Here is a 26,038-nt window from a genome sequence, read left to right on the forward strand (position 1 = left end):
GGCCCGACGGCCCCCCAGTCGCCAGGGCCAAGAAGCCGGCAACCCAACCGGTGGGCTGGAGACGTGAGGGCTGGTGGGGATTTCTGGCATGGGCACCTTCCCCCAGTCGCGAGGCTCCAGAGCACCAACCTTGGCTGGGCGAGGGTGGGGATTTCTGGCATTGGGACACACTCCCATGGCCAGGGTTCCGTGAGCACCACCTGGCTGACGACAGGTCTGGCGGATTCTGGCCATGGCCAAAAACCTCCCCCATTGCGCCAGGTTCCCCAGAAAGCAAACCAAACCTGCTGGAAGACTGGGCTTTGGGGGGCAATTCCTGGCAATTGGCACACTCCCCCAATCCCGCCCCCCAAGGTCCCAGAAGCCAACCAAACCCTTGGGGCCCCTTGGAAGGAAAAACCCAGGGGCTGGGGGGGGATTTCTGGCTGGCGGAAAGAACGGGGGCCGATTCCCCCCCAGGTTCCGCCAGGTCCAGACCAAAACCAACCTGGCTGGAAGACAGGGCTGGGGATTCTGGCCGGCATCCCTCCCTCATGCCAGGTCCAGAGCATACACGAACCTGGTGGAAGACAGGGCTGGGGATTCTGCATGGACCACTCCCCACGCAGGTTCCGAGAAGCACCAACGCTGGCTGGAAAGAACAGGGCTGGGGATTCCTGGCATGGGCCCACTTCCCCATCGACCAGGTCAGCAAGCACAACCTGGCCTGGAAAGACAGGGCTGGGGATTCTTGGCATGGCACCTCCCCACGCAAAAGGTCCCCCAGAGCAACCAACCTGGCTGGAAGCACCAGGGAGCCATGGGATTCTGGCATGGGCCCCAAAACCTCCCCATCGCCAGTTCAGAGCCACCAACCTGCTGGAAGAACAGGGCTGGGATTCTGGCATGACCTCCATCGCAGTCCAGAGCACCAACCTGGCTGGAACACTGGCATGCACCCCCATCGCACGTCCAGAAGCACCAACCTGCTGGAGACAGGGCTGGGGGGGATTCTGCATGGCACCTCCCCCATCGCAGGTCCAGAGCACCAACCTGGCTGAAGACAGGGCGGATTCTGGCAGTGGCACCTCCCCATCGCCAGGTCCAGAGCCCAATTCCTGGCTGAACGGACAGGGCTGGGGATTCTGCATGCACCTCCCCATCGCAGTCCAGAGCACTAACTGGCTGGAAGACAGGGCTAGGGGATCTGGCATGGCACCTCCCCCATCGCCAGGTCCAGAGCACCAACCTGGCTGGAAGACAGGCTGGGGATTCTGGCATGGCACCTCCCCCATCGCCAGGTCTCAGAGCACCAACCTGGAAAGACAGGGCTGGATTTCTGGCATTTGCTTTGAACACGCCATCGCCAGGTCAGAGCACCAACTGGCTGGAAACAGGGCTGGTGGATTCTGGCATGCACCTCCCCATGCGCCAGGTCCGAGACACCAACCTGGGTGGAAGACAGGGCTGGGATTCTGCATGGCACTCCCCCATGCCAGGTTCCCAGAGCACCCTGGCTGGAACAGGGCTGGGGATTCTGCGCACCTCCCCATTGGCTTGAAAGACAGGGCTGATTCTCATGCACCTCCCATGCCAGGTCCAGAGCCAAACCTGGTGACTTTGGCTGGGGTCGCATGCACCTCCCATTGCACTCCCACATCGCTCAGAGCACCAACCTGGCTGGTTTGGCGGTTGCAACAACCTGGCTGGAAGACGGTTGGTCGCGCACCTGTTGGGTGGAGACAGGCCTGGGGATTCTGGCCATGGCACCTCCCCATCGCTGCAGGTCCAGTTGCACCAACCTGTTGCTTTGCTGGTGGCTGTTGATTGGCTGTGTTGGCTGGAGGGCTGGCTTTTTGGTCTGGCTGCACCTCCCCGCATGGTGCGTTCTTTGGCGTGGCTGTGCTGTTGGCTGTTGGGTTGGCTGGCATGGCTGTTGTCTGTTTGGCTGTTGAGCTGTTGGCACGGAATCGCTGTTGAGCTGTTTGGCTGTTGGGCTGCTTTGCGAGCTGTGGCTGGCTGGGCTGGGGTTGGCTGTTGGGCATGGTGGCGTTCGATCTGCTGTGGTGGCTGTTGCTGTTGGCTGTGGTGTTGCTGTTGGCTGTTTGCGCAGGTCAAGAGCTGGCTGGAAGGCGTTGCTGTTGGGTTCTGGGGATGTCTGGATGGCGCCTGTTGGCCTGTCAGAGCACCAACCTGGCTGGTGTAGGCTGTTGGCGGATGGTGTCTGTTGGCCTGTTGGCTGTTGCGTGTTGGACTGTTGGCTGTTGGCTGTTGGCTGTTGGCTGTGGATATGTTGGCTGTTGTTGCTGTTGGCTGTTGCTTGGCTGGCGAAGACAGTTGGCTGTGCTGTTGGCATGGCTGTTGGGCTGTTGGCTTGTGGCTGTTGGCTGTTTGGCTGTTGGCTGCTTGGCTGTTGGCTGTGGCTGTTGGCTGTTTGCTGCTTGCTGTGGCTTTGGTGTGTGTTGTGGCTGTTGGCTGTTGGCTGTTGGCCTTGTGGCTGTTGTGCTGCTTGGCTTGTTTGGCTGTTGTTGGCTGTTGGCTGTGGCTGTTGGTTGCTGTTGGGCTGTTGGCTGTGGCTGTTGCTGTTGGGCTGTTGGCTGTTTGGCTGTTGGCTGTTTGGCTGTTTGGCTGTTTGGCTGTTGGCTGTTGGCTGTTTGGCTGTTTGGCTGTTGGCCTGTTGGCTGTTGGCTTGTTGGCTGTTGGCTGCGTGGCTGGCTGTTGGCTGTTGGCTTGCTTTGGCTGTTGGCTGTTGGCTGTTGGCTGTTGGCTGTTGGCTGTTGGCTGTTGTTGGCTGTTGGCTGTTGGCTGTTGGCTGTTGGCTGTTGGCTGTTGGCTGTTGGCTGTTGGCTTGTTGGCTGTTGGCGCTGTTGGCTGTTGGCTGTTGGCTGTTGGTGCTGTGGCTGTTGGCTGTTGCTGTTGGCTGTTGGCTGTTGGCTGTTGGCGTTGGCTGTTGGCTGTTGTTGGCTGTTGGGCTGTTGGCTGTTGGCTGTTGTTGCTGTTGGCTGTTGGCTGTTGGCTGTTGGCTGTTGGGCTGTTGGCTGTTGCTTTGCTGTTGGCTGGGCTGTTGCTGTTGGCTGTGGCTTGGCTGTGTGGCTGTTAGCTTGACTGTTGCTGTTGGCTGCTAATGTTGTGGGCTGTTGTTGGCTGTTGGCTGTTGGTTGGCTGTTGGACTGTTGGCTGTTGGCGCTGTTGGCTTGCTGTTGGCTGCATGCTGGGCGCTGTTTGGCTGTTGGCTGACTGTGGCTGTTGGCTGGCTGTTGGCTGTTGGCTGTTGCTGTTGGCTGTTGGCTGTTCCTGTTGGCTTGGCTGTTGGCTGTTGGCATTGGCTGTTGGCTGTTCGCTGTTTGTTGCTAGTTGCTGTTGGTGTAGCTTCGCTGTTTGTTGGCTGCTAGGGTTGGCTGTTGGCTGTTGGCTGTTGGCGTTCGCTGTTGGCTGTTGGCTGTTGGCTGTTGGCTGTTGGCTGTTGGCTGATTGGCCTGTTGGGTTGGCTGTTGCTGTTGGCTGTTGGCGCTGGCTTGTGGCTGTTGGCTGTTGGCTGGCTTGTTTGGCTGTTCTGTTGGCTGTTGGCTGTTGCCTGTTGCTGTTGGCAGTTGGCTGGGATGTTGGCTGTTGGCTGTTGCTGTTGGCTGTTCTGTTGGCTGTTGGCTGTTTGTTGGCTGTTGGCTGTTGCTGTTGGTGGATGTTCTGTTGGGCTGTTGGCTGTTGGTGCTGGCTGTTGGCTGTTGGCTGTTGGCTGTTGGCTGTTCTTGCTGTTGGCTTTGGCTGTTGGCTGTTCTGTTGCTGTTGCGCTGTTCGCTGTGGCTGTTCGCTGTTGGCCTGTTGGCTGTTGGCTGTTGGCTGTTGCTGTTGCTTTGGCTGTTTGGCTGTTGGCTGTTGCTTGGCTGTTGGCTGTTGGCTGTTGGCTGTTGTCTGGCTGTTGGCTGTTGGCTGTTGGCTGTTGGCTGTTGGCTTTGGCTGTTGGCTGTTGATGTGTTGGCTGTTGGCTGTAGCTGTTGGCTGTTCCGCTGTTCGCTGTTTCGCTGTTCGCTGTTCCTGTTGCTGTTCGCTGTTGGTGTGGCTGTTGCTGTTGGCTGTTGCTGTTGGCTGTTGGCTGTTGGCTGTTGGCTGTTCGCTGTTGGCTGTTGGCTGTTGGCTGTTGGCTGTTGGCTGTTGGCTGTTGGCTGTTGGCTGTTCTTGGCTGTTCGCTGTTCGCTGCTTTCGCTGTTCGCTGTTCGCTGTTCGCTGTTCGCTGTTCGCTGTTCGCTGTTCGCTGTTCGCTGTGGCTGTTGGCTGTTGGCTGTTGGCTGTTGGCTGTTGGCTGTTGGCTGTTTGTTGGCTGTTGGCTGTTGGCTGTTCGCTGTTGCTGTTTGTTTGTTTCGCTGTTTTGTTCGCTGTTCGCTGTTTGGCTGTTCGCTGTTGGCTTTGGCTGTTGGCTGTTCTGTTGGCTGTTGGCTGTTCGCTGTTGTTCGCCTGTTGTTCGCTGTTTGTTCGCTGTTTCGCTGTTCGCTGTTCGCTGTTCGCTGTTCGCTGTTCGCGCTGTTCGCTGTTCGCTGTTCGCTGTTCGCCTGTCGCTGTTGGCTGTTGTGTTGGCTGTTGGCTGTTCGCCGTTCGCTGTTCGCTGTTCGCTGTTCGCTGTTCGCTGTCGTGTTCGCTGTTCGCTGTTGGCTGTTTCATCATCAACAAACTCATCCATCACCACCTATCATCACAACCCGTCCATCACCCCCACCAAACATCATCATCAACAACAATGATCAATAACAATCATCATCATCATCAACACACCACCCATCATTACCATCACCACCACCCATCATTTCCATCACCACCACCCATCATTACCATCACCACCACGCATCATCACCAACCATTACCAACCATCACCACCACCCTTCATCACCACCACCAAACATCCATCACTAAACATCATCATCAACAACAATGATCAATAACAATCATCATCATCAACACCACCACCCATCATTACCATCACCACCCATCATCATCACCACCCTTCATCACCACCACCAAACATCATCATCATTAATAATCAACAACCATCATCATCAACATCAACAACAATTATCATCAACATCAACCACAATGATCAATAATAATCAACAACCATCATCATCCTCATCATCATCATCAATAACAATCAACAACTATACCACCACCCATCACCACCCATCACCACTACGTAACATCATTACCAAACATCCATCATCATCATCATCAATGATCAATAACAATCAACAGCTATCATCAACAACTATCATCTTTGGATCATCAACGCATCATCATCATCAACATCATCAACACCACCACCCATCATCACCATCACCACCCAACATCCTCAACCACCATCATCAACCAACATCATCAACGAACATCAACAAGCAACAACGTGAGCTAGCAACAGCATCAACAACCAACAACAACCTACAACAACCAACATCATTATCCATCCTCCTCCTCATCCATCTATCATTATCTTCATCATCATCCATCCTTCTTCCATTTTCCATTAACCATCCTCCATCATTATCCATTCGTCATCCATTTATCCACCATCCATCTTTCATCCATCCATCAATCATCCATCAATCATCAATCATTGATCATTATCATCAACATGGTAGATGGCAAATGTGCGGGAGTACGTGTTTTATTTCAAGGTGGGGCAACAAAGTTTACATAACTTACATCAAACACATACATTACTGTAAACCATAAATAGCATATCAATGTCATAGATGACTTTCAACTTCTCCGTCATTCAATTTATTTAGATAACTATTATTTTAATAGTTCACAAAATTCTCACTTACGGTTTGGATTCTGTTCAGGGACGCTCACACTAACAAACACATCTTCATTTCCTTGAATAATCTTTCTTTAAACTTCATTGAAAACCCTTCCTTGAAAACTCTCCTAAGCTGAGGTTGACGAGGTCAACACAACCCCCCCCCCCGCCCCCCTCCCTCGGGCTGACGATGGCTCCGTGTCCTTATCCCAGAGCAGCGAAAGACTCTTCAGCAACACACAGTTAAACACCAAATAATTCTACTGAGACAACTACACAGAGAAAACTCAATGCTGACTAGACCCTCGCGCACTTCTCAGCTCCACGCTAAGAATGTCAAGTTTCTTATACTTGTTCTCGCGTCTGTCTACTTGCTAATCAGAAGATTGAGATGACATCATGTAACTATGTCCGATGACTCGTGGCCACACTTAAAAATTAGACAAAGTCAAAAATAATACTTACCATTCCCGTCTGTCGTGGTCTCCCGTTGTACGATGCTCTCACAAATCTCAGCGCCAGGAATGTTCTTCCCTACACAATCACTGCTAGACAGGTGCGCCGACACACTAGCAATGACACTAACACGCCACTGCACATATTTCTATGGAAACACCAATGCTGGCAGACACTTCTAGACTCTTTGGCTTGGACATTAGTGGAAACGTCGACAGGATGCTCGATTCCTCGGCGACCGACAAGGGAAGAAACTCCAGGGCTACCCGGATCGGTTCGAGCTACCCATGCAGCCCTCCCTTGGTTGACAGTCACCCCTGGGTAGGTCCGGTGTAGGAGAAAGGCTCTCAGGCCCTCCTGTAGTTAGGGTTCCGTTCCAGCGGGTCCTCCTTAACTGCTCCTCCACATTAGTTCCTGTAACTTAATTACTAATGAGTCTCTGCCATTCATTGCTACTATTAGTCTCCCTGAGTTAAACTCATCATGTTGTTTCTTATTGATCGGTAAGATTTTTCTTATGAAACAAATAAAATCACCTAAAATTATCTCACAAATACAATCGGGATTGAAATGTAATCTCAGCATCAAAATGTGCCTTCACGATGATTCTCAAAATGAAATAAGAATTAAAAATCCCTAAGGCAACTACAGTTGTAAACACTTCAAGGTGTAAGTCCTAGTTCAATCAAAACAATTCAGGAAACAGCTACACTCAATCATCAATCAAAGCAGTGGGTGTACACACATCTCAAACACTTACATTTCCCGTCATCTGCAGTCCCGATGTAGCATGCTCTCGCGAATCTCAGCGCCAGGAATGCTCTTCTCCCACCTTATCACTGCCAGGCAGGTGAGGTGCGCTGTCACAGTAGAAACTGCACTAACACGCCACTGCACATGTTTCCATGGAAACACAAATGCCGGTAGACACTTCCAGAATCTTTGGCCTGGACATTAGTGGAAACGTTGACAGGATGTTCCATTCCTCGGCGACCGACAAGGGAAGAAACTCCAGGGCTACCCGGATAACATCGAGCTACCCAGTCCTCCCTCGGTTGACAGTCACCCCTGGGTGGGTCCGGTGTAGGAAGAAGGTTCTCAGACCCTCCGTTTCAGCGGGTCTTCCATAACTGTTCCTCCACATTAGTTCCTGTAACTTAATTACTAATGAGACTCTACCATTCACTGCTACTATTAGTCTCCCTGAGTTAAACTCATCACGTGATTTCTTATTGAACGTTAAGCTTTTTCTCATGAAACAATTTAACAATACTTTTGCCGTGAAATCAGAATTTAGAATTCAGGACAATATAAAAACATATTTGTTTACCTTTACTCGGCAAGGAGCTAAATGCACAGATTCCCCTGTCTGTATTTACACCTGTACAGGTAGGACCAACAGTCTCGGCGGCTGAGTTGGGAATGTCACACGCTGTTCACTGAGCGAAAAACGTGGAGGTGAGCTGTCGTTACTAGTGTCACGTGTCATCAGTTATGCTCCTGCGCGGGGTTTAGGAATTATGCCCCCTTTTTTTATTCTCACGCGGTACACACACTCGCACACACTCGCGAATTACGAAATAAGACATTTGCCTGACACACAACATTATCCTTATCTTGTAATCATCTCGTCACTAGCACTTGTTTGCTTAGTTTATTTAGAGCGGTCCGGTGGTGCAAAGGTTAGTGCCTGTCACCAATACAGTGAAGGTTGGCTGCCCTGAGTTCTTTTTTCGTCTCGGCACGCTGTTTTTTCTCTGCACGTGGCATCTGTTTACAGGGCTGACAGCCTTGCCGTGATATAGCCTCAGTTGCTGACACGGCGTAAAACACAAAATCCCCCCCCCTCCCCTTGCTTAGTTTATTTTTTACTCTTTTGTTTATTTTTGTATGTGAGCACACTTGTTAGTATCCCCGCAAGATGAAAAGCGTTTAAAGTATGTTGTCATTCCAAAATGCAGATATAAAAATTTAAATATATTAAAACAGAAGAAAAAATTGTTAGTCTCTCACTGTTTTAAGTTGTTTATTTTAATTTGTCTGATATTTTGTTATCTTTATCAAGATGCATCCTGAGGAAACTTTTGTTTACAAGTGCAATTGCATTTATTCCTCCTAGTCTTTCCGTTTACATTCTGACGCTTTTCTCACGGATACACGATGCGAGTTGGTTATTAGCATACCGTTACCGACACATTCTGAGTTGACTACACCACACACGCACGCACGCATAACCGTACTTTGACATTTTAAATGCCTATTCTTGGTCATATGAAATGGGGGAGATCAAGCATATTCCTATATGCAAAGTAAAATTTTTCATATTTGAGCTAAACATGTGGTCATCAGGATATTCCTTTACGAAATTTCATTTGTAAACATTCTTAAATAGTTGAAACATTTACCTATTTTCATGGTATTTTTTCAACTGCTTAAATGACAAGCTACTTACTGCAAAAGATAGGGTTCCTATAACTTTCAGAATTGATACATATACATGTCTACCTCTACCCTTGCTATGTTATGTTATATTTACATTCACCATTTTCCATGAGGGACATCACTCCTGTTTCCCTGGCAGGCAATACACATAGATGTTGTACATCTCCATCCTCTAGTTGCACATTCTTACTACTTCATCTGTCTTCATTGAAAATAAGCCAGTAGGTGTCCATAAGTACTCTCAGAAAGCTCTGATTTATAAGTATATACTTGCATAAGAATTTATTTCCACAGACACATACTATTTAACTTACATGTATACTCTGCTACATTTAAGATAGTTCCATCTACATACAAGAATCCATTGTTCAGAAAATAGTATACATTTTTTTCAAAATAATGCAAGCCCTTTGTTTATCCTCATGTGTTTTCAAAGCCAATATAGAGATATGGGTAATATCAGAAAAGGGGCAAAGTAGTTTATAAAAGTTTATAAATCATAAAAGATTCTGAAACAACTAGTTAAGTAATACCCACTTGAAGGACTTTTCTTCACAACATTCAAAACACACAAGCACACACACACACATATGTATTTTCTCAGCTCTTTGGACAAGGTAATTGTTTGTAGACAGATGTTTGAGAGACCTGTACATAAGTTACAGTTACTACCTAGACACATACACCACCAGGGCTAAAACACTAGATCACCGCTCATGGCAGATATGGTTACTGTATTATGTCGCCGTGCTAATCCTATTATAAACTTTTTGTTCATCCGTCTGTTTTTGTTTGCCCATGTATGTCCTTTGCTATGCATTTTTTAATTTTCCATCTGTTCATTTTCACCAAATATTTACACATCAAGTTTTGTTCAAGCCTCGACTCAAACAGATAAGAGAACTCAGAGAGTCGCTGTAAACAACCAAATGCCTGATCCTCTTGAAGTTAAATTTGGTGTTCCCAAGGCTCAGTATTAGGACCTCTTCTTGTCTCCATAAACATAACACTGGAGAGTTCTGTCCCTTCGCCTAGCAGGCTGAGGGGATCGGCGCTCCTTGATATTGTTTATGTTTTGTCGTTGTGCCGTTGAACGGGGATATTCACACAGAGTTTGGGACACTGATTCTTGCATTTTACACAATCACAGAGAACAAAAGGTTTCATCTCGCTAAGCCTAAGCAGACGACCACACGTGTTGTACGAGGATCATTTGCACTCAAGAAATGAAGACGGATAAAGGTCTGAAGCCCAAAGAAAAGATTTTATGTCTGTTGTCATCATGCAAAAAGGAAGCTACATGCAGCCTGTCTTAGATGGCGCCACCTACAATCTCACCTTCTTTAAGAGTTATTTACTTTTCGTGTGATTAAAATTTGAGAAAAAAATAATCATAAATAGACAAGATAATAGATATTTTATAAATAGACTATAAAATATATTTTATAAATAGACAAGGTAACATTTTTCAAGCAGGGTGGGCTTTTATTTTATCAAGGGACAACCTATCAGGTTGAGTTTTGACAGAACTACAAGTCAAATCACTCCAGGCTGGAGCACGTCCTTACTTTGCTGGTTAAAGGGAGACTATCGTGTCGGTATGGCAAGGGGCAGTTACATGGTCATGGAAATTATTTCAGTATGTTTAATATTATAATTTAATAATATTTCTGCATGTCACTGTCATACTCTATCAGCAAATGTAACATTCATGCACAAATGTGTCCGCACGCGTTCTTTCGTTCCACAAAACACAAAGACCTGTCTATGTGATTGTCGTTTGTTCTATTGACGGAGTTTGTGTCTACAGGCAACTGCACTTATCCCCAGATCAAATCATAAATATACTAGGGACCGATATTATTCAGGCCATAAACTCTTTCTTACACGAAAGTCTATTATTTACAATCTCACATTTCAAATGTACATTGATATTTTGACTTGGAATAGGGAAGATATGTAGGTGTGGTACGCCTAGCATATAACTGATGTTATATGTATATAAATTAGTGTGTGTCGAGTGTATGAAAAAGCAGTTTTTTAAAAGTGCAAGAATCTTCCGGGTAGACAATAGTGCAAATGCCTATTATCATCACCGGGCAGTGACCGGGGTTAGCTGCCTCGTGCACTTTAATACAAAGCAACCTGTCATACCTGCCACCCACATTAATGTCGGCTGGGATTTGCATTTCTTTATTTATTTTACCAGACAATACAACTGTAAGGAGTTTAGGGGTGGGGGCTTCAACGGGACATTCCGGGTGGAGCTAAGGTCAACGTACTGCCGGCTGGAGAGGACGAAGCCAATAAAAAGACCGATGGTGATAATCTGGCAGCCGCTGAGGACACAGTCGGCGTATTTAGTGCCTTTAGTCGACCACTTGAATGCAGAAAGGAAAGATGTCGACAGTTAAATAATTGTCTAAAAATATATGACTATATTTTATTTGATTAATTGGGTATAATAATCTGCACTCTTTAAAACTGTATTTGATTGACTTTTTGTGCAATATAAATGCCACTTATTTACATGTACAGACACTAACAAGCAGACTCCGAAAAAATTGTAATTAGTGCTGCGTGTGTACAAATGTGTTCATTAAGTTCAAAGAGGCATTCATGTGCCCGTTGTTCACAGACGAGAAAAGGAGAGACACAAGATACAGCTTTCTGCTCTCGCTTCAAAATGTCGGTCACTATGTAAAGTGTCTCCTGGACTGTAGTCCTAGAGGGAACTAAAAGAATATTGTTTGATGTGATAAGAAAGTGTTTGACATAACACTGAAGTAGGTGATAAAGAGAGATTGTGCTGCAAAGCTAATGTAATATTTCACACTTTTACAGTAAGCCTATACAGCTGGACCAGGTTGTAAGGAAACAGCGACTGGCAAGATGAATTATCTTCACTGGTTTGACTACGTCGTCATGGCTGCACTGATGGTGGTCTCACTTGGCATCGGAATCTTTTTTGCGGTGTACAAGGGCGGCCAGAGAACGAAGGTTTGTAGAGGAGCTATTGTCATTTGTTAAACTTAACAATATTTTTAGCTGTTTAGAAAGAGTTGCCACACACGCACATATTATATATACATTTTACATATAGAGAGAAAGAGTCCCACAGTATTGTGATGGAGTTGTTAGGTCTATTTGACTTGGCACTACAAACCTTCCTGTTGAATCAGAACAAAATAAAATGCCTAAATATGTTCCGTGGTTATATTTGAGAAGATCTTTATCGTTTTAGTAGTACTGAGAAAACGTTTTCTTTTAAAAAGGAGAAGAAATAAAACTGAACAGATTATTATCTAAATGAGCCTTCACTCTAATGGACAGAAATCGTGAAATATCAATCAGACTTTTACTAACGTTTCGTAATATTTTTCATTGCAAATCAAACTTTATTGTCTGTCCGAAGAAGTTCAAAACAGACTGTGACAGTGGCTGCCGACAGTGAAGAACAAAAATTATCTTTATCAAATTTATCAATACATATATTATCTTTATCAAAATTAAGTACAAAGAAAACTTCCTGTAGAAAAGGAAAATATTGCATTCACCACACACACACTTCCTTCTATTTTCTCTCTTCGAATAAAAATAATATTTCTTCTATTTCAATCTGAAAATCGTTTAAAATCACAGTTTCATATGTCAGTATTTAATTTGATTAACTTATTTATTAATCAGACACTTAGTATAAACATTTAAAATCTTTGTAGTGGTCATAGGGGTATTTTGAAACTTCATAGTTAACCAGTGAACCTAAGACCCTGATGTTCATTATCATAACTGATCCTCTCAGAGAGGGCGATACAAGTACACATTGTTGTTGTTGTTGTTGTTGTTGTTGTTGTTGTTGTTGTTGTTGTTGTTGTTCAATGACTAGTGTCTTTCTCAAGCAGACATAGAAGTTTACAAGTGGAAACTAACAAATCCATGAAGCAATTACCAAACTTCAAATATTAATCTTTCCCTTTATAATGTCTCTTAACGCCAGGTGGAGTATCTCCTAGGCAACCGGCAGATGTCAATGATTCCAGTCTGCCTGTCAATTTTTGTCACCTTCCAGTCAGCCATCACTCTGATTGGTGGACCTGCCGATATGTTCAACACTGGGACGATGTACATGTTTATAGGTTACGGTATAGCTTTATCTTACATTGTGGGTCTGTTTACCTGTGGTGCCACTCATCTACCCACTGCGCATCACCAGCGTTTACGAGTACCTGGAGATGAGGTTCGATTCCAAGTGTGTCCGACTGTTTGTCACCAGCATCGGCATGCTGCAGACGGTAGGCAGAAGAATGTTTTTACACTTAAGGATAACAACCACACCTATTAAATCCATGTCCAAGGATTGTTCAGTGCTTATTTGGTATGCATGCGGATGTTCATCTGTCACCTTGCATGTTGGTATCATCTCTGACTCTCTCTTTCTCTCAGACTGTGTGCTTCTGGGATGCTTTGTTATCCTGAAGTCTGGTAAACTAAACTCAGCCTGAACCTTATTAATCTTAAAAACTTCTTAAACTACCAAGAATCTTTACTGTGTAACTACAGTCGCATGGGTAAACCAGAAAATTCGTGATCCTGGACATCGCTTTTACCTCCGTAAACAATGGTCGCTTGTGTGTGTATGTGTGTGATAAAATGCTCACCTACACATGGTAGATTAATTTACCAAAAAAGATGTAGGCACCTTAAATAAATTTAATTTGTCTGCAGGTTCTCTACATGGCGGTGGCTCTTTACTCGCCAGCCTTAGCTCTACAGACAGGTCAGTGAGAGAGAAAGAGAGAGAGAAGGGCAAAGTACTTTCTACGATTAGAACCTTAGGCCATATCTACGCAGCTGTGAGTTTAAAATATTGTCTACCTTAAGTATTTTCTTGTTTACTGCTGTTTCTGTGATCCCAGCTGCTGGTTTACCTCTGTGGGTGTCGATTGCTATTGTGGGTGGTCTCTGCACTGTATATACAGCACTGGTAAGTATTTTGTAAGAAAGCTGCATCACACAACTCCATTTTATAAAATCTTCAGCTGTACTTAAAGATAACAATGACACCGATTAAAACAAAGATACATTTTTCTGGAAATAACATATCAGTACTACATTACTAATATAGAGCTTAATTGTTTATAGAATAATCTTTCTCTGCTACTATTTATAATGCGAAACTATAATGTGGAAGATTTCAATTACAAACGACAGTTATGTGTATCTACGGTTATTGTTACTTCGAGTACTTTCATTTAAAATGTTCTTCGATTCTATTGAATGTAAGCCTCGAGATATCGCTGAGGGCGGAGCTAAGTTATATGATGACAACAGTATGCACAGGGCAGATGATTTATCTAGGTGTACCATCTAGATGTTTTAGTTTCCTGTCTGCCCATTTCACACTTAGCCTACTAATGACAGCCATCAACTATTTCTAACAGGGGGGCATTAAGAGTGTGATCTGGACAGATGTCTTCCAAACGGTGATTCTCTTCATCGGCATCGGCGCTGTTATCGTGATGGTAGGCACTGGCTTCTCAGTTTCTTTCAGTGCAGCTCACAATCACAGAAAACTCTGTGACATTTCGTGGTCTGAGTCATTCCTGTGGTCTATATGATCACGTGATAATTAGGACTAGCCGCTATTTCTGTAATTTTCTTTTAAATGAGACTGCACAAAAATAAAAAGTTTGTACTGCAATAAAGGTAAAACGAAACATACATCGATTGTTGTTTTTGTCAACAGGGTACACTCCATGTTTGGCTTGTCGCAAGCCTTCCACCTTGCATGGGAAGGAGGCAGAATACAGTTCGATGAGTAAGCTTTTATGTGTCAATTTGTGATTAATCATCATCAGCAGCAGCATCATCAGCATCATCATCAGCAGCATCATCATCAGCAGCATCAGCATCAGGAGCAGCATCAGGAGCAGCAGCATCAGCAAGATCAGCAGCATCATCATCAGCAGCAGCATGAACATCATCATCATCATCAGCATCAGCAGCATCAGCAACAGCAGCAGCAGCAGCAGCAGCAGCAGCAGCAGCAGCAGCATCATCATCATCAGCAGCAGCAGCAGCAGCGGCAGCAGCAGCAGCACCACAGTGACCATTACTACCATCACTCTCGATTTTCTTTGTGGCAGGATTAACCCGGATGTTCGTGAGCGTCACACCCTGTGGTCAACCATCATTGGCGCCTGTTTCATTAGTTTCTCTAACTCCTTCAGCCAGTCGTCTGTTCAACGCATTAGTGCTATGAAGATGCTAAAAGATGCCAAACTGTAACATAGTTTTGATAATTTCCTATTTATTGGTTATTGGAGGCAACAATATTCAATTTAAAGCACCTGTATTTGTGTTAAGAGTTATGAAAAGTCTTTTTCCTGCCTGACCCGACTTCTCTCCCCAAGTACTAGCCAATCACGACTCCTGTGTTTCTGGTTGCTATGATAACTACCAAGCAACGCGAACATGTTGCAACTCCATGTCGACCGGCAACCCTAGCCTACTCTATTATCTAAGTCGGCATGGAGTTGTATTTGTTTGACCCTGTCGGAGAGTATTGCACCAAGCCATGACACCTTGATATTGTTTATTTACCTCAAAAAGTTATGAACAGTGTTTATCATATTTAATCAAAATATTTGTGTAATTACACACGTTAAAGGGTGTATACTTTTTTCCTAGACTCTAAAAGCCATTCACAAATAAGTAAGAACAGTTTCATGCCTTTGACAGCGCCTTTCTTCTGAACGCATCCTTCCACATAATCTATGCGTCGATTGTGATGGTCACGGGGTCCTGCTCTACGCCTATGTCGTCACAATCGGGTGTGATCCCTATCAAGCGGGTATCATCGATAGCAGAAACCAGGTGAAAGATAAAAAGCTTAGGGAATGATGTGATATATTTTCTATCATGCCAGAGAGAATGCCAGTTGACATGACTGACTTACTATTTGCTGATAATGATGCCACATTTCAGATGATGCCATACTTCGTCCCCAGTCTGCTGGGTAGTCTGCCGGGTATGCCTGGTCTATATATGTCTATGCTGTTCAGTGGAACACTCAGGTAAAATAGAAGTATTCCACAAAACACACACCATCTTTTTCCTTTTCAAGATTTAAAAAAAATCGATTGTAAAACGATTTTCCTCATAAGTATCGATGGAGTCGACAATGCTTAGTCTGTTTATAAGTTATAAATAATACTAAAAATTATAGAGAGGTCCACTTCCTGACGTTACTAGCAAGGTGTCTGGCTTTACAACAAGCAGCAATCTACAGAAGTGAGTGAATGAAAATCATATAAATGGAGAATACTGATTTTCATATTTTTACTTTGCTGGATTTGGTGCAAAAATCAATTTGTTTTTAATTAATTTTATGGTTGGGCGCCATATTTGATCGTTTCCATGGCAAGGGATTTCGTGGTATGTGTCAAAATAATTTCTTTTTAAATTTTAATCAAGTGCAAGGCAAATAATAACAAAAAAGAAAGATAAAGCAAATCTTTGTGTCTGGCCTTATACAGAAAAATTGCGGGTAGTACTCTGGTGAGGAACCAATGCGCCTCTTCATATATAGTTTCTTGAAACCTAGAAATTTCTTATGTGTCACCAGCACTCTGTCTTCCGGTGTCAACGCCTTGGGTGCAAATACTGTGGAGGACCTCCTGGCACGACCCCTGAGAGGTTACAAGGATGTCACTGTCACTGTCATTGCTAAGATAACTGGTAATAATATTTGTTTTTAAAAAATAATAAATTTTCGTTATCAATACAGATGCAACATATTTACTTATTTTATTAGGTAGAAATTCAAAGTGAGTTATGTTTGGTGATTTTTAATAATCAGACGGTAAATTTTGGAAACTGTTGACAATGTTTATCAGTGATCGATAATTTATGAGAAGAATAAGAACTGGCGTCTTTTTTCGATAGTAGGTTTACCATGTTTCATAAATTACAAAGTTAAGTAAAAAGACCAACAGACAGATTAGGAGATTATTATTGTTTTTCTTATGAAGTTTACCTGCCCTCGGTTCCAGTGCTGCTGTATGGAGGTCTCACTATTGGTCTCGCATACCTCGCTCGCTCCCTACGTGGTCCAGTCACACAGGTACCACTGTACTGGACTTCACAGTGTGACCACGTTCTTGCCTCCTCTTACTCTGTTATTTTTTTCTTCATTGAGGCCTGTTTGTGTTTTTCCTACGCTAAATCAAAGTTAAAAAGAAGTAAGTTTATGAGCGTTTACAATATTAATGACTACAGTTGATTTCTGTGCGATGTGCAGGTGCGTTAACATTTTGAAAATATTATTTTCTCCGAAATGTACTTGTACGATCATATGGATATGTATGCATATAATTTATGTTTATGCGTGTTTATACGCAAATAGTTTACATATATGCGTAGTTCTTTTTCAGATGTCATCTACGGCTATAGGAGCGTGCGGTGGTCCAATCAGCGGCATCTTCTATCTGGCAGGAATGGTTCCCTGGGCAAATAAATATGTACGATAGTTTAAGACAATTTTCATTATTTATTGGTTTTTTAATGTTGTTGGTATTAATACTTTCTTTTTGTTTTTATAGCTATTTTCGTTTCTGCGCTTTCTTGTCTTGTTTTCTTGTTGAGTGTATTTAGATAATTGGTTCATGTTGTTCATCACCAGGGCGCCATTGCCGGTGGAGTCATCGGCATCGTCATCAACATTTGGATCGCTGTTGGTGCCCAGCTGTACGGCGCCCCTACACGTGGCTTACCCCCAGGGCCGACACACAACTGTTCAGGGAATAACAGTTACTCCCTTTCCTTTTATAACCTAACAACTGTAGAGCTCCCACGACCACGCGGTGTTATCCACTGTCATAAATCCTAATAGTAATATCACGACTCTATCCAAATCACACCTGTAAGTGGTTATCAACTCTCTTCTGTAATGGTTCATATTTTAGTCTCTTTTTTCCCTCACTTTTTACTTTTCTCTCTCCCTTTACACAGTCCTAGTTCACTTTGGGTCTCTTTTCTTTGATTCGTTTTCTTTTCTTTCTTTCTCTCCCTAGAGCCTTCCTTCCTTTCTGTTTCTTTAACTCCTTCATTTTTTCCTCGCTGTTTTCCCCTCTTATTTTGTTAGTTTATTTTTTCTGTTAGTATGTGTATGTCCCTCTCATTTTCTTCTTTTTTCTGCTGGCTTTCTTTTTGTCTGTGTTCTTCATAAAAAAATTCTTTATTATATTCTGTTGTTTCTTTCTTTTTTATCATTTTCTTCCTTTTTCTTTTTTTGTGTCTTCTTACTTACCTGCTATCAGCGTTTTCTGTTTGTATTTTTTTTTATTCTTCGTCTTTCTGCAATTCTTACTGTCATCTTTTGTTCCTTCTCCACCTTATTTTTCTTTTATAGTCTTTATTTCCCTTCCTCTTTCTTGTTTTTTCTTCTTTTTCCCCCTCGTCATCATCACTGTTAATCTTACTTCTTTTAGTTTTTTCTTTATATTTGCATTTATTAGTAACTTAAAACACATTAAAGGCGACACGTTTTTAGTAGTATAGGGTATTGTTCATGAACATGTTTTAGCACTTTCTTTATCTCCCACACATCTACCCAACCCGGATTTTGTTATCAAATTTGTTTATATATTTGCTTTTATTTGTTTGTATTGAAATCAGTGGTGACGCTTTCTCTATTTATGACATTTCTTACCGGTGGTTTGGTGTCATCGGCTTCTTTGTAACATTTTTCTCTGGAATCATCATCAGCTTCATCACAGGTCAGTCTTGATCGTAGTTTATTCATTCAAGTTCGTCTTTAAGTGGATACATAACACTCATCGGAATGAGGTTAGCTTTATATAACACAGAGAAAATACAGCATTATTCTCATGTTATTGACCCGTTTATATATTTTGACAATGGTCACGATAATTTACATAATGTTTTTTATGTTAAACATACAGTTCGACGAATCAAGCTGATGTGTCGTGCATAAGATTTGTATATTCTTTGCTGCACATAAAAGTTAGTTTGCTCAAAGATGGTAATTTTCATTTGCATGTTCAGAAGGCTACATCCAGAAGTATCGACTTCTGTAAATGTTAGTGATTTGCTTTGAGCTTTTGTTGTTTTACTTGCTCTTCGACTACCGGCATTAGAAAGAAGTGAAAGAAATATGCACAGTATTTGGTATATGCTTCTGTTCTATTTGACTGAACGGGTCTGCATGTGTTCCTTTTCTTGCATCAGGCCCCACAAACAAGGCTACTCTCGATCCTAAACTCGTATTCCCCTTCACACGAAAGCTGTTCCGCATAAAGGAATCTTTACCGGAACCAGAAGATTCTTCTAATGTCATAGCCATGAAGGTACATATCTTTTAATTTTGATTTTTTTAAAAATTATTTTGCTTGCTTGCTTGCTTAACTACAAAATGCTAAATTACTTAGGTTAGAAGGGTAGCAGACTATTATTTGTCGCAATCAAGCAAAAACGTACTTCTCTCATTTGAAATGTTTACAGTCTTGCCAGACATGAAGTTTAAAGAAATGAACAAACAAAAAATTTAAAAAGAAGTAATAATAGATGAAACTCGGTTTCATTATAGTACTTTTTAAAATAAAATTACGATAACATTATTACTTTTTTATTGTGCAACTTTTTATTCAACCTCTCTATTTAAAGCTTAACAAATAGAAGAGGAATAATTTGATATAATAATTTGAGAATAAAACGATGCAAAATTGCGCCAGAGCTCTTGTTTTCTGTAATGTCAAAGTCTGTAAAACTTATTTTCTTTGTTTCAGACCTACCAAGCATCGGTTGAAAGATTTATAAGGGAGACTGACACTATGGCCGTAGAAGTGGTATTCGACAAGACAAAGACAAAATAATTATCAGCCCCAGGATATCTAGCTACTGTTGTTTCTCTTCTTTATACCGAGTTAACACGAGAGACTTTAATTTAAACATTGCTTTCCCTTTTTTAATTTCTATTTTTAATTTTATCTTTTCAACTATTCCTATTTCTCTTTTCATTGTCATTCTGAAAAACAATTAAAAAAACAACAAAACCGGAATAGTCCGTTATACTAATGTCTCATAGAATATAAGAAATACCTAATTCTTTGTAAAATATGGAGGATTTAATGATTGAAAAGGTTAGAGGTGTAAATGCCCATGCATGCCTTTTGCTAAGCTATGCGGCACAATACACAAGCTGACGATTTGGAAAAGGACAAGAATGTGGTACAGTGGAAGTTAACATGAGTGCACGAGCATTCATGAATGAGTTCTGGAGATTTAATATCTGTTCAGTAGTCAGTAATATTCTTAAAGTATCAAATCGAGTTACATTTAACTTCAAAAGATAATGAATGGTTTCCAGTATCTGCAGCGCTAGCTGTTTAATGTGATCTGTGGCTTGATACAGCCCTGGCAATAGACTCGCCGAGACTAACAGCGGATCGCGTCGCAAGAGGCTGTAAGCGTTGGTCTTGGCAGACAGCTGTCCACCTCTACACGTCCTTGCAAATATGCATGGTTCCATGATGACAAGTCTTGTTAGAGCATCACGCTAACGGTTACAAACTAGTTTGAGAGAGATGCACAATGTTAGCCTATCAGACCTGCCTTTACTGTGCACGAAGCTTGTTGCGACAGCTCACCATCAAAACTTTAGAAATTGTCTGGCGTTGACGTTGCTGATGCACAGATCTCAAATGTCAGTTACGGCAAGATAGCGCTGATAGGCGTTAGAAATAAAAGGTGTAGAAAAGAAGAAAAGTGACACAGGCACAAAATTAAATCCAAGATTATATGAAATTACGTTATATAGAAGCACAGATCAATATTGCACACAAAACTTCACTCGGTGAAAATACGAAAAGCGACGGGGAGCTAATCCCCTCTAGCCAGTTAGGCGAAGGGACATCACTCTCCACAAACGTTGCCAGAACCTTCAGACCTCAGCGTGCGACAGTACTCGACAAACTATTTCTCTGGAAGTCAGAATAAGGTATACTCAAGCCATCTTCAGTTGCCAAATTCGTTTATTTATACTTCACTGGATGTTTTTCGTTGTAGTTTGGAAAGACAAAACCACGAACGTACATTTCTCTATATCAGTGCACAAAACGTTTGGACTAATTTCATTAAATTGTGCGTCTACAACAGGATTGCCACTCAATTTTAAACCAAACCTCCGGTCAGGATGGCATCTTTAGCAACGACTCCTGTAGAGTACCATGCAATATCCCCCACTCGCCTCCTGGGAATACCACATCCAGCTCCCCTTCATTTACTTTGCTCCACTTGAACATGAAGCTGCGTCCACAGTAGCACTTTTTATCAAACAGTGGGTGATGAAGCAGAACCTAGAGTACTCCATATCACTGTGTATGAGAGTTTATTTGGTGTAAAATACACATGGACAGTCTGGTGCGCTCTACACACTCATACATATATATGTTTGTTCCCAGGACTGCTGCCCAATATACTTAGGTGTGCACACACATGATCAGACCCTACATCCGGTGTAGACACGAACATGGACACACGCACACAAATCCCTTAATTCCCCCCTCCCCCCATTTTATCACAGGTTGTAGAACACTTACAATATACCTGATGGAAACAAGTGAAAATTATTATAGCATGCAGATATGACACATAATACTAGCATGTGACATCCTAGCAAATGGTTTTAATATTACAAAATTCATGTACAAAAAGATTTGCACCAGCACTTAAAAGTACACTGTATCTTATCTTATCTTAAAACCAAAAGCTTTTAAGTATGGGTCCTTTTTGCTTTTTTTCCAAGGCTTAACATAAATATCACTGACAACGTTTTATAGCATCATGATACAGTAAGGACAATTCCAAAGAGTACTACAAATCTGTACAGATTTAAAAGATAAATACACATGACAGTGACAAGATGATGGGTTGAATGGCTGTATAGATGGACGGTGAGTGCTAAGAGGAGAAACCCAAACTTGTTATGAAAGTGGCGGGCAGCTAGCGTGAATGAAATTGCGGGGCATGACTTTGCCATCTTGCTTCTCCCTGAAAAAAGTCCAATGCAAAATGGTGTTTGTAAACTCCTTATACTTCCTCAAAAAACAAAGGACAAATTTTGAAAACAGACATGGTGTAATATTAAATGGTGTAATATATGAACATAAAACCCAATTTTCAAGTGTCAGCATGCAAAAAACTTACACATCAGACTGCAGATAACTGAGAACCTCTGAAATCTGAGCTTCTGATATTTCCCCATCAATATGTGCAAGGAACTGGTAAAGGTCTTTAAACACTCCATAACTGATCCTGGCAGGTCCTCCTTCTGGGTCTACGGTGAGTGTTTCACAGATCACACGCATGGTATCTGTGATGTTCTGCAGGGATAGTTAAAAGAAAAACTCTCAAACATGGCAATGACATCTACTTCTGTTACATTTGTTAATGATACTGCCAACAATTATGTTCTTTTGTACCTTATCTGATAAAAGAAAATAAAGGACCCAGACACTGTTTCTTATGCTACTCTATGCAATATTTTGACACAGATGTTCAAACCATCCTGTAAATGTTGTACTCACATCAGTAAGCAATGATGAAGCAAGAGCAAGGAATCTGTTCCACTCAATCTGACCAGTCAACCCACTGATACGTATCAGGTCATCAAACTGTTCCTTTGGCAAAGAGAGGTCCATCCACTTCTCCTCTATCTGAGCCACAGTAACCTTCTCCTTGGGACCCAACTGCAAAATGGTGAAAGCAGGAAATATTTTAAACAAAGTGTGATGCTATGACTTGAATTAGTTCTGATTTACTCTATTTCCAGAAAGGTGTGCACACTAGGCAGTATGATATCCATGTGATGGACAGTATTATTCCCAGATGACCCAGCTGTGGAGTACCTTACTCCCTAGAAGAAGAATGTGAAGCAGCAAGGGAGAGAAGATAAACACCATCCTTACATAAGATAGCCCTGAGATTAGTAAGAGCTCTGACATGCCCCTTGGACGGTCAAGTCATGGGATTATTTTCACCTTTCACTCATTTACTTTAAGGGTTGCAAGCACACTCAGATAAGCACACTGTACATTTATCATTATTACGCTGATTTTCATGTTAGTGTTTATGTAGATATATGTGTATACGGACCCAGCAGAGAGGGAGAACGTTCAAAGTCCGTATGTGACTGCCTTTGTGTGGAGGGCGGGACTGAATGCTGAAGTTTTATGATGAGCTAAGGTTTTGGGCAGTTGTGTGGACAGAATGTCAACATTTGACATTTAAGTCCAGCTTGCTGTTTTGCTTGCCTTTTTCCTTTAATAAAATATGTGAGACAAGTTAGAGGATGCCATGAAACAGCTTTTGCAGTTCTAGTCAGGAAAGTGATGGAAGGTAAATTTTGGTCTTAAATTTTACTTCCTGGCCAATATGCATGTGAGGAGCTCTAGGAAAAGATTTTAGTCTTTTATTATATGACTACACCATCTTTTCAGGTAGGTGAAGAAAACAAATGTAAAGGTTCCAAAAGCCTAGAGAACTTAGGGGTAGACCTATGGTGTTGACCATATAGAAAGTTTACAATGCAAAACAGCTATGTGAGAAAATTCCCAGTCCTAAAGCAAACAAGCTGTATGCATACGTGCCTCTGTGTGTGTGTGTTTGTGTGGTGAAAGTGTGTGTGTGTGCGCGCGCATGCATGTGCACATGTGAGTATTCATGTCTTACACAGAGGTATTACTTTTCTCGGATTAATATTTTAAAAAAGGTGCCATAGAAAAAGCTTATTCATTCCCACTTTCATAATTTACCTGCTTGTTTAACACCCGAAGGATTCCTGGTGTCAAGCCAGTGTCAGTCCTCTGGGTGACTAAAGGTATCTCCAGTCGTTCCTTTACTGGAGGTAGTTCTCCCTTAGCCATATTACGGAAATAGCTGAGAAATAAGAGTTTAACAAGAGACTACAATAAATATATTAAATGCAGCTTTGTGCATGAAACCCCAGTTTTTGTTTATTTTTTTCAGGTGTTCCTGTGACAGAAAATGCAAAGGGAAATGCCTGTGGTCCTATCTATATGCCTCGAGACCAATAACCTTAATATTTACTGCTGAATATAAAAATTCCAATCTCTTTGAAGTTGTTTGACAGAAGTCACTACTTCATGCTAATTACTATCCAGTTATTTGTCTTGTCCTGTGCTGAACAGATTTTTAATGAGCCCTCTTCTTGTAGTCTCTGCATTTCCCACTGTTAATACTACATTAGGGTGATGATAAATGCACTATACTTGTGAAGTAGCCACATACAGTGTACTCTCTTGGTATTAAATGTTACAGACCAGGTATGTGAAAATATAAAAAACATCCTACAAAACCAGATAACAAATAATATGAGCATGAAGATTTTAAGGCTAGAAAGAGTTCTTAAGCTTCTTTGAAAAAAGTAAGAAAAAAAAAAAAATTAAAATGTGTTTGGTGGTCATAACAAAAAAGTACTTACGCTGCTGACCATGCCAGAACATCTGTTGGTTGTGTACGGATAGCAGCTTTTGTAAACTGTTTTAGTATGTCCGGCAGATCAGGTGGAATATTGATCTGCTGAGAGCAGTAGTATGGCTCATCTGGATTGGTAGGCATTTTGCTTCTGATGCCTGGAAAAAACACCTAAATATTTTCAATTTTCTTACAAGAAAGGATCTCTAAGCAACTCACAATATGCCATGTTAGTTACAAAGCAGTTTTTTAGACACACTTGATATATGCAAATTCACACACACACACGCGATGTATACAAATTCCAAACTTTCTTTTTTAAAGGGTACTAGTATCAAAGTGTATCATTTTTTCGTTTGATAGTTACTTTCTTTTTTACATACATCTTAAACAATGTTTTCTTGCTTTGTGTTTAACCGTACTTTTGTTCAGCCTTCGGGAGTGGCACAATTGGCAGCTTACTCATAACGTTACAAATAAGCTTTCAATGAATAATTCTGCAAGAGACAGTTAAAAACCAGTTAAATGTTGAAACAAACACACCCAAATCTCTTTGTCTCGACGGATGCTCTCGTCAGCACGCAAATATAGGCGAAGTCCTCCGCTGTTATCAAGACAATATGTTGCTAGCGGTTGTTCGTGGCAACGAGTGCGCATGTCGCGGGAAGTGACCGCTAGGTGCTCCCTGGTGTTCATTTATATCATGAACAAAACGGTTAAGCTAAAAGTTTTAAAATTGAAAAAAATATATTGCAGATAAAATGCATGAATAAAACTAAGTATATTAAATACATTATACTTAATGTTTTAGTCACCAAAGTTATGCCTCATAATTTCCTTTTTTTTTTTGTTAACCCTTTGAAGGTGTCGTCTGCTAGGTTGCAGCAGACGATTATCGTCGTCGGGACGCTAAATCGGCGTCTTTGTGAGAATCAGTGTAACAATTTATGTGATAATATTTTCTTAACGAATGATATAGTCAAATATCGAAAATGTTTACATGTTTATTTCATATTAGATTTAAAAGAACAATACAGTGGAAAGATTTATATTATTTTGTTTCTAGCGTAAAGAATATTTTAAAATACGCCTGTAGTAAATAATTTGGAACTAAGGAAGCAGTACGCACATGCACCATATAAGTGTGATATTCGTCGATGTCAGACTGTGGTAAAAGAAAATAACAATGGCAACAGCTCAAGCGATTCGAACAGAAGAAAAAAAGCTGGATCCGTAAGAATAAAAAACCTTCATTTAAGGCTTTATAAGATATTTTGAAGAATATTGATTTCGTTGTGCCTTTGCCACACACATATAAATTAATATGTGCACTCTTATTTCATTTAGAGCCTTGTCTAATGATGTTTTGTGTTATAGAAAAGATTTTACTTTTGAAATTATAAGGCAGGCAATGCATGTTGAAATGCAAAGCTCCCAGTGACAATGTGATCTGGCTGACTTTTAAAGACAAAAAAGCTTTTTTTGCTCCTAAATCCACATATGACTTGATGCAGTAAAGAAATATCTTTAATTGCTGCATTCATGTCCATGCTAAGACCTCTTTTGCTTTCATTGATAACACTGCTGATTTCCTCTTCATGACAGATACTTCCAAGATTCCAATTTTTTTATTGAGTAGGCCTGAGCCCATTTCAAGGGGAACAACCGCAACCATCATCATTAGCATTTTCATAAACTGTAGTGTGGAAAATAAACATACAATTAATTTTTGATAGTACAAATATGTAAGATGTACAGCAACATCTTTATTTTATATCCAAACATACTGACAGTAATTGAGATTGATTATGTTTATATAACAACATAAACTAAATGACAAAAAATGCAGAATTCAACTAG

At 41.9% G+C, this 26,038-nt stretch overlaps 3 protein-coding genes across 3 annotated transcripts in view; 2 read left to right on the forward strand and 1 right to left on the reverse strand.

Annotated features, from left to right (window-relative positions):
• LOC112564190 (sodium-dependent multivitamin transporter-like) overlaps positions 1 to 26,038 on the forward strand; it is an 83,773-nt gene that overhangs the window by 21,571 nt on the left and 36,164 nt on the right. The window lies entirely within an intron of this gene.
• On the forward strand, positions 11,281 to 19,743 carry LOC112564191 (sodium-dependent multivitamin transporter-like). The gene is given in 16 exon segments (XM_025238842.1): positions 11,281 to 11,662; positions 12,660 to 12,830; positions 12,832 to 12,954; positions 13,388 to 13,439; positions 13,579 to 13,646; positions 14,104 to 14,184; positions 14,409 to 14,480; positions 15,404 to 15,538; positions 15,650 to 15,738; positions 16,290 to 16,402; positions 16,717 to 16,787; positions 17,098 to 17,184; positions 17,346 to 17,585; positions 18,341 to 18,441; positions 18,914 to 19,032; positions 19,471 to 19,743. Coding segments are annotated over 7 exon segments (675 nt in total). The 5' UTR covers positions 11,281 to 11,554; the 3' UTR covers positions 15,404 to 15,538; positions 15,650 to 15,738; positions 16,290 to 16,402; positions 16,717 to 16,787; positions 17,098 to 17,184; positions 17,346 to 17,585; positions 18,341 to 18,441; positions 18,914 to 19,032; positions 19,471 to 19,743.
• Positions 20,698 to 24,875, reverse strand: LOC112564192 (ropporin-1-like protein). The gene is made up of 6 exons (XM_025238844.1): positions 24,722 to 24,875; positions 24,186 to 24,336; positions 23,497 to 23,620; positions 22,270 to 22,431; positions 21,890 to 22,065; positions 20,698 to 21,733 (listed from the first exon to the last, which is right to left on the reverse strand). Exons 2-6 carry the CDS (start codon positions 24,320 to 24,322, stop codon positions 21,667 to 21,669), a joined length of 666 nt encoding a protein of 221 aa, XP_025094629.1. The 5' UTR covers positions 24,323 to 24,336; positions 24,722 to 24,875; the 3' UTR covers positions 20,698 to 21,666.

Source organism: Pomacea canaliculata, linkage group LG5 (genome assembly GCF_003073045.1).
Source record: "Pomacea canaliculata isolate SZHN2017 linkage group LG5, ASM307304v1, whole genome shotgun sequence".
Classification (NCBI taxonomy): Eukaryota; Metazoa; Mollusca; class Gastropoda; order Architaenioglossa; family Ampullariidae; genus Pomacea; species Pomacea canaliculata.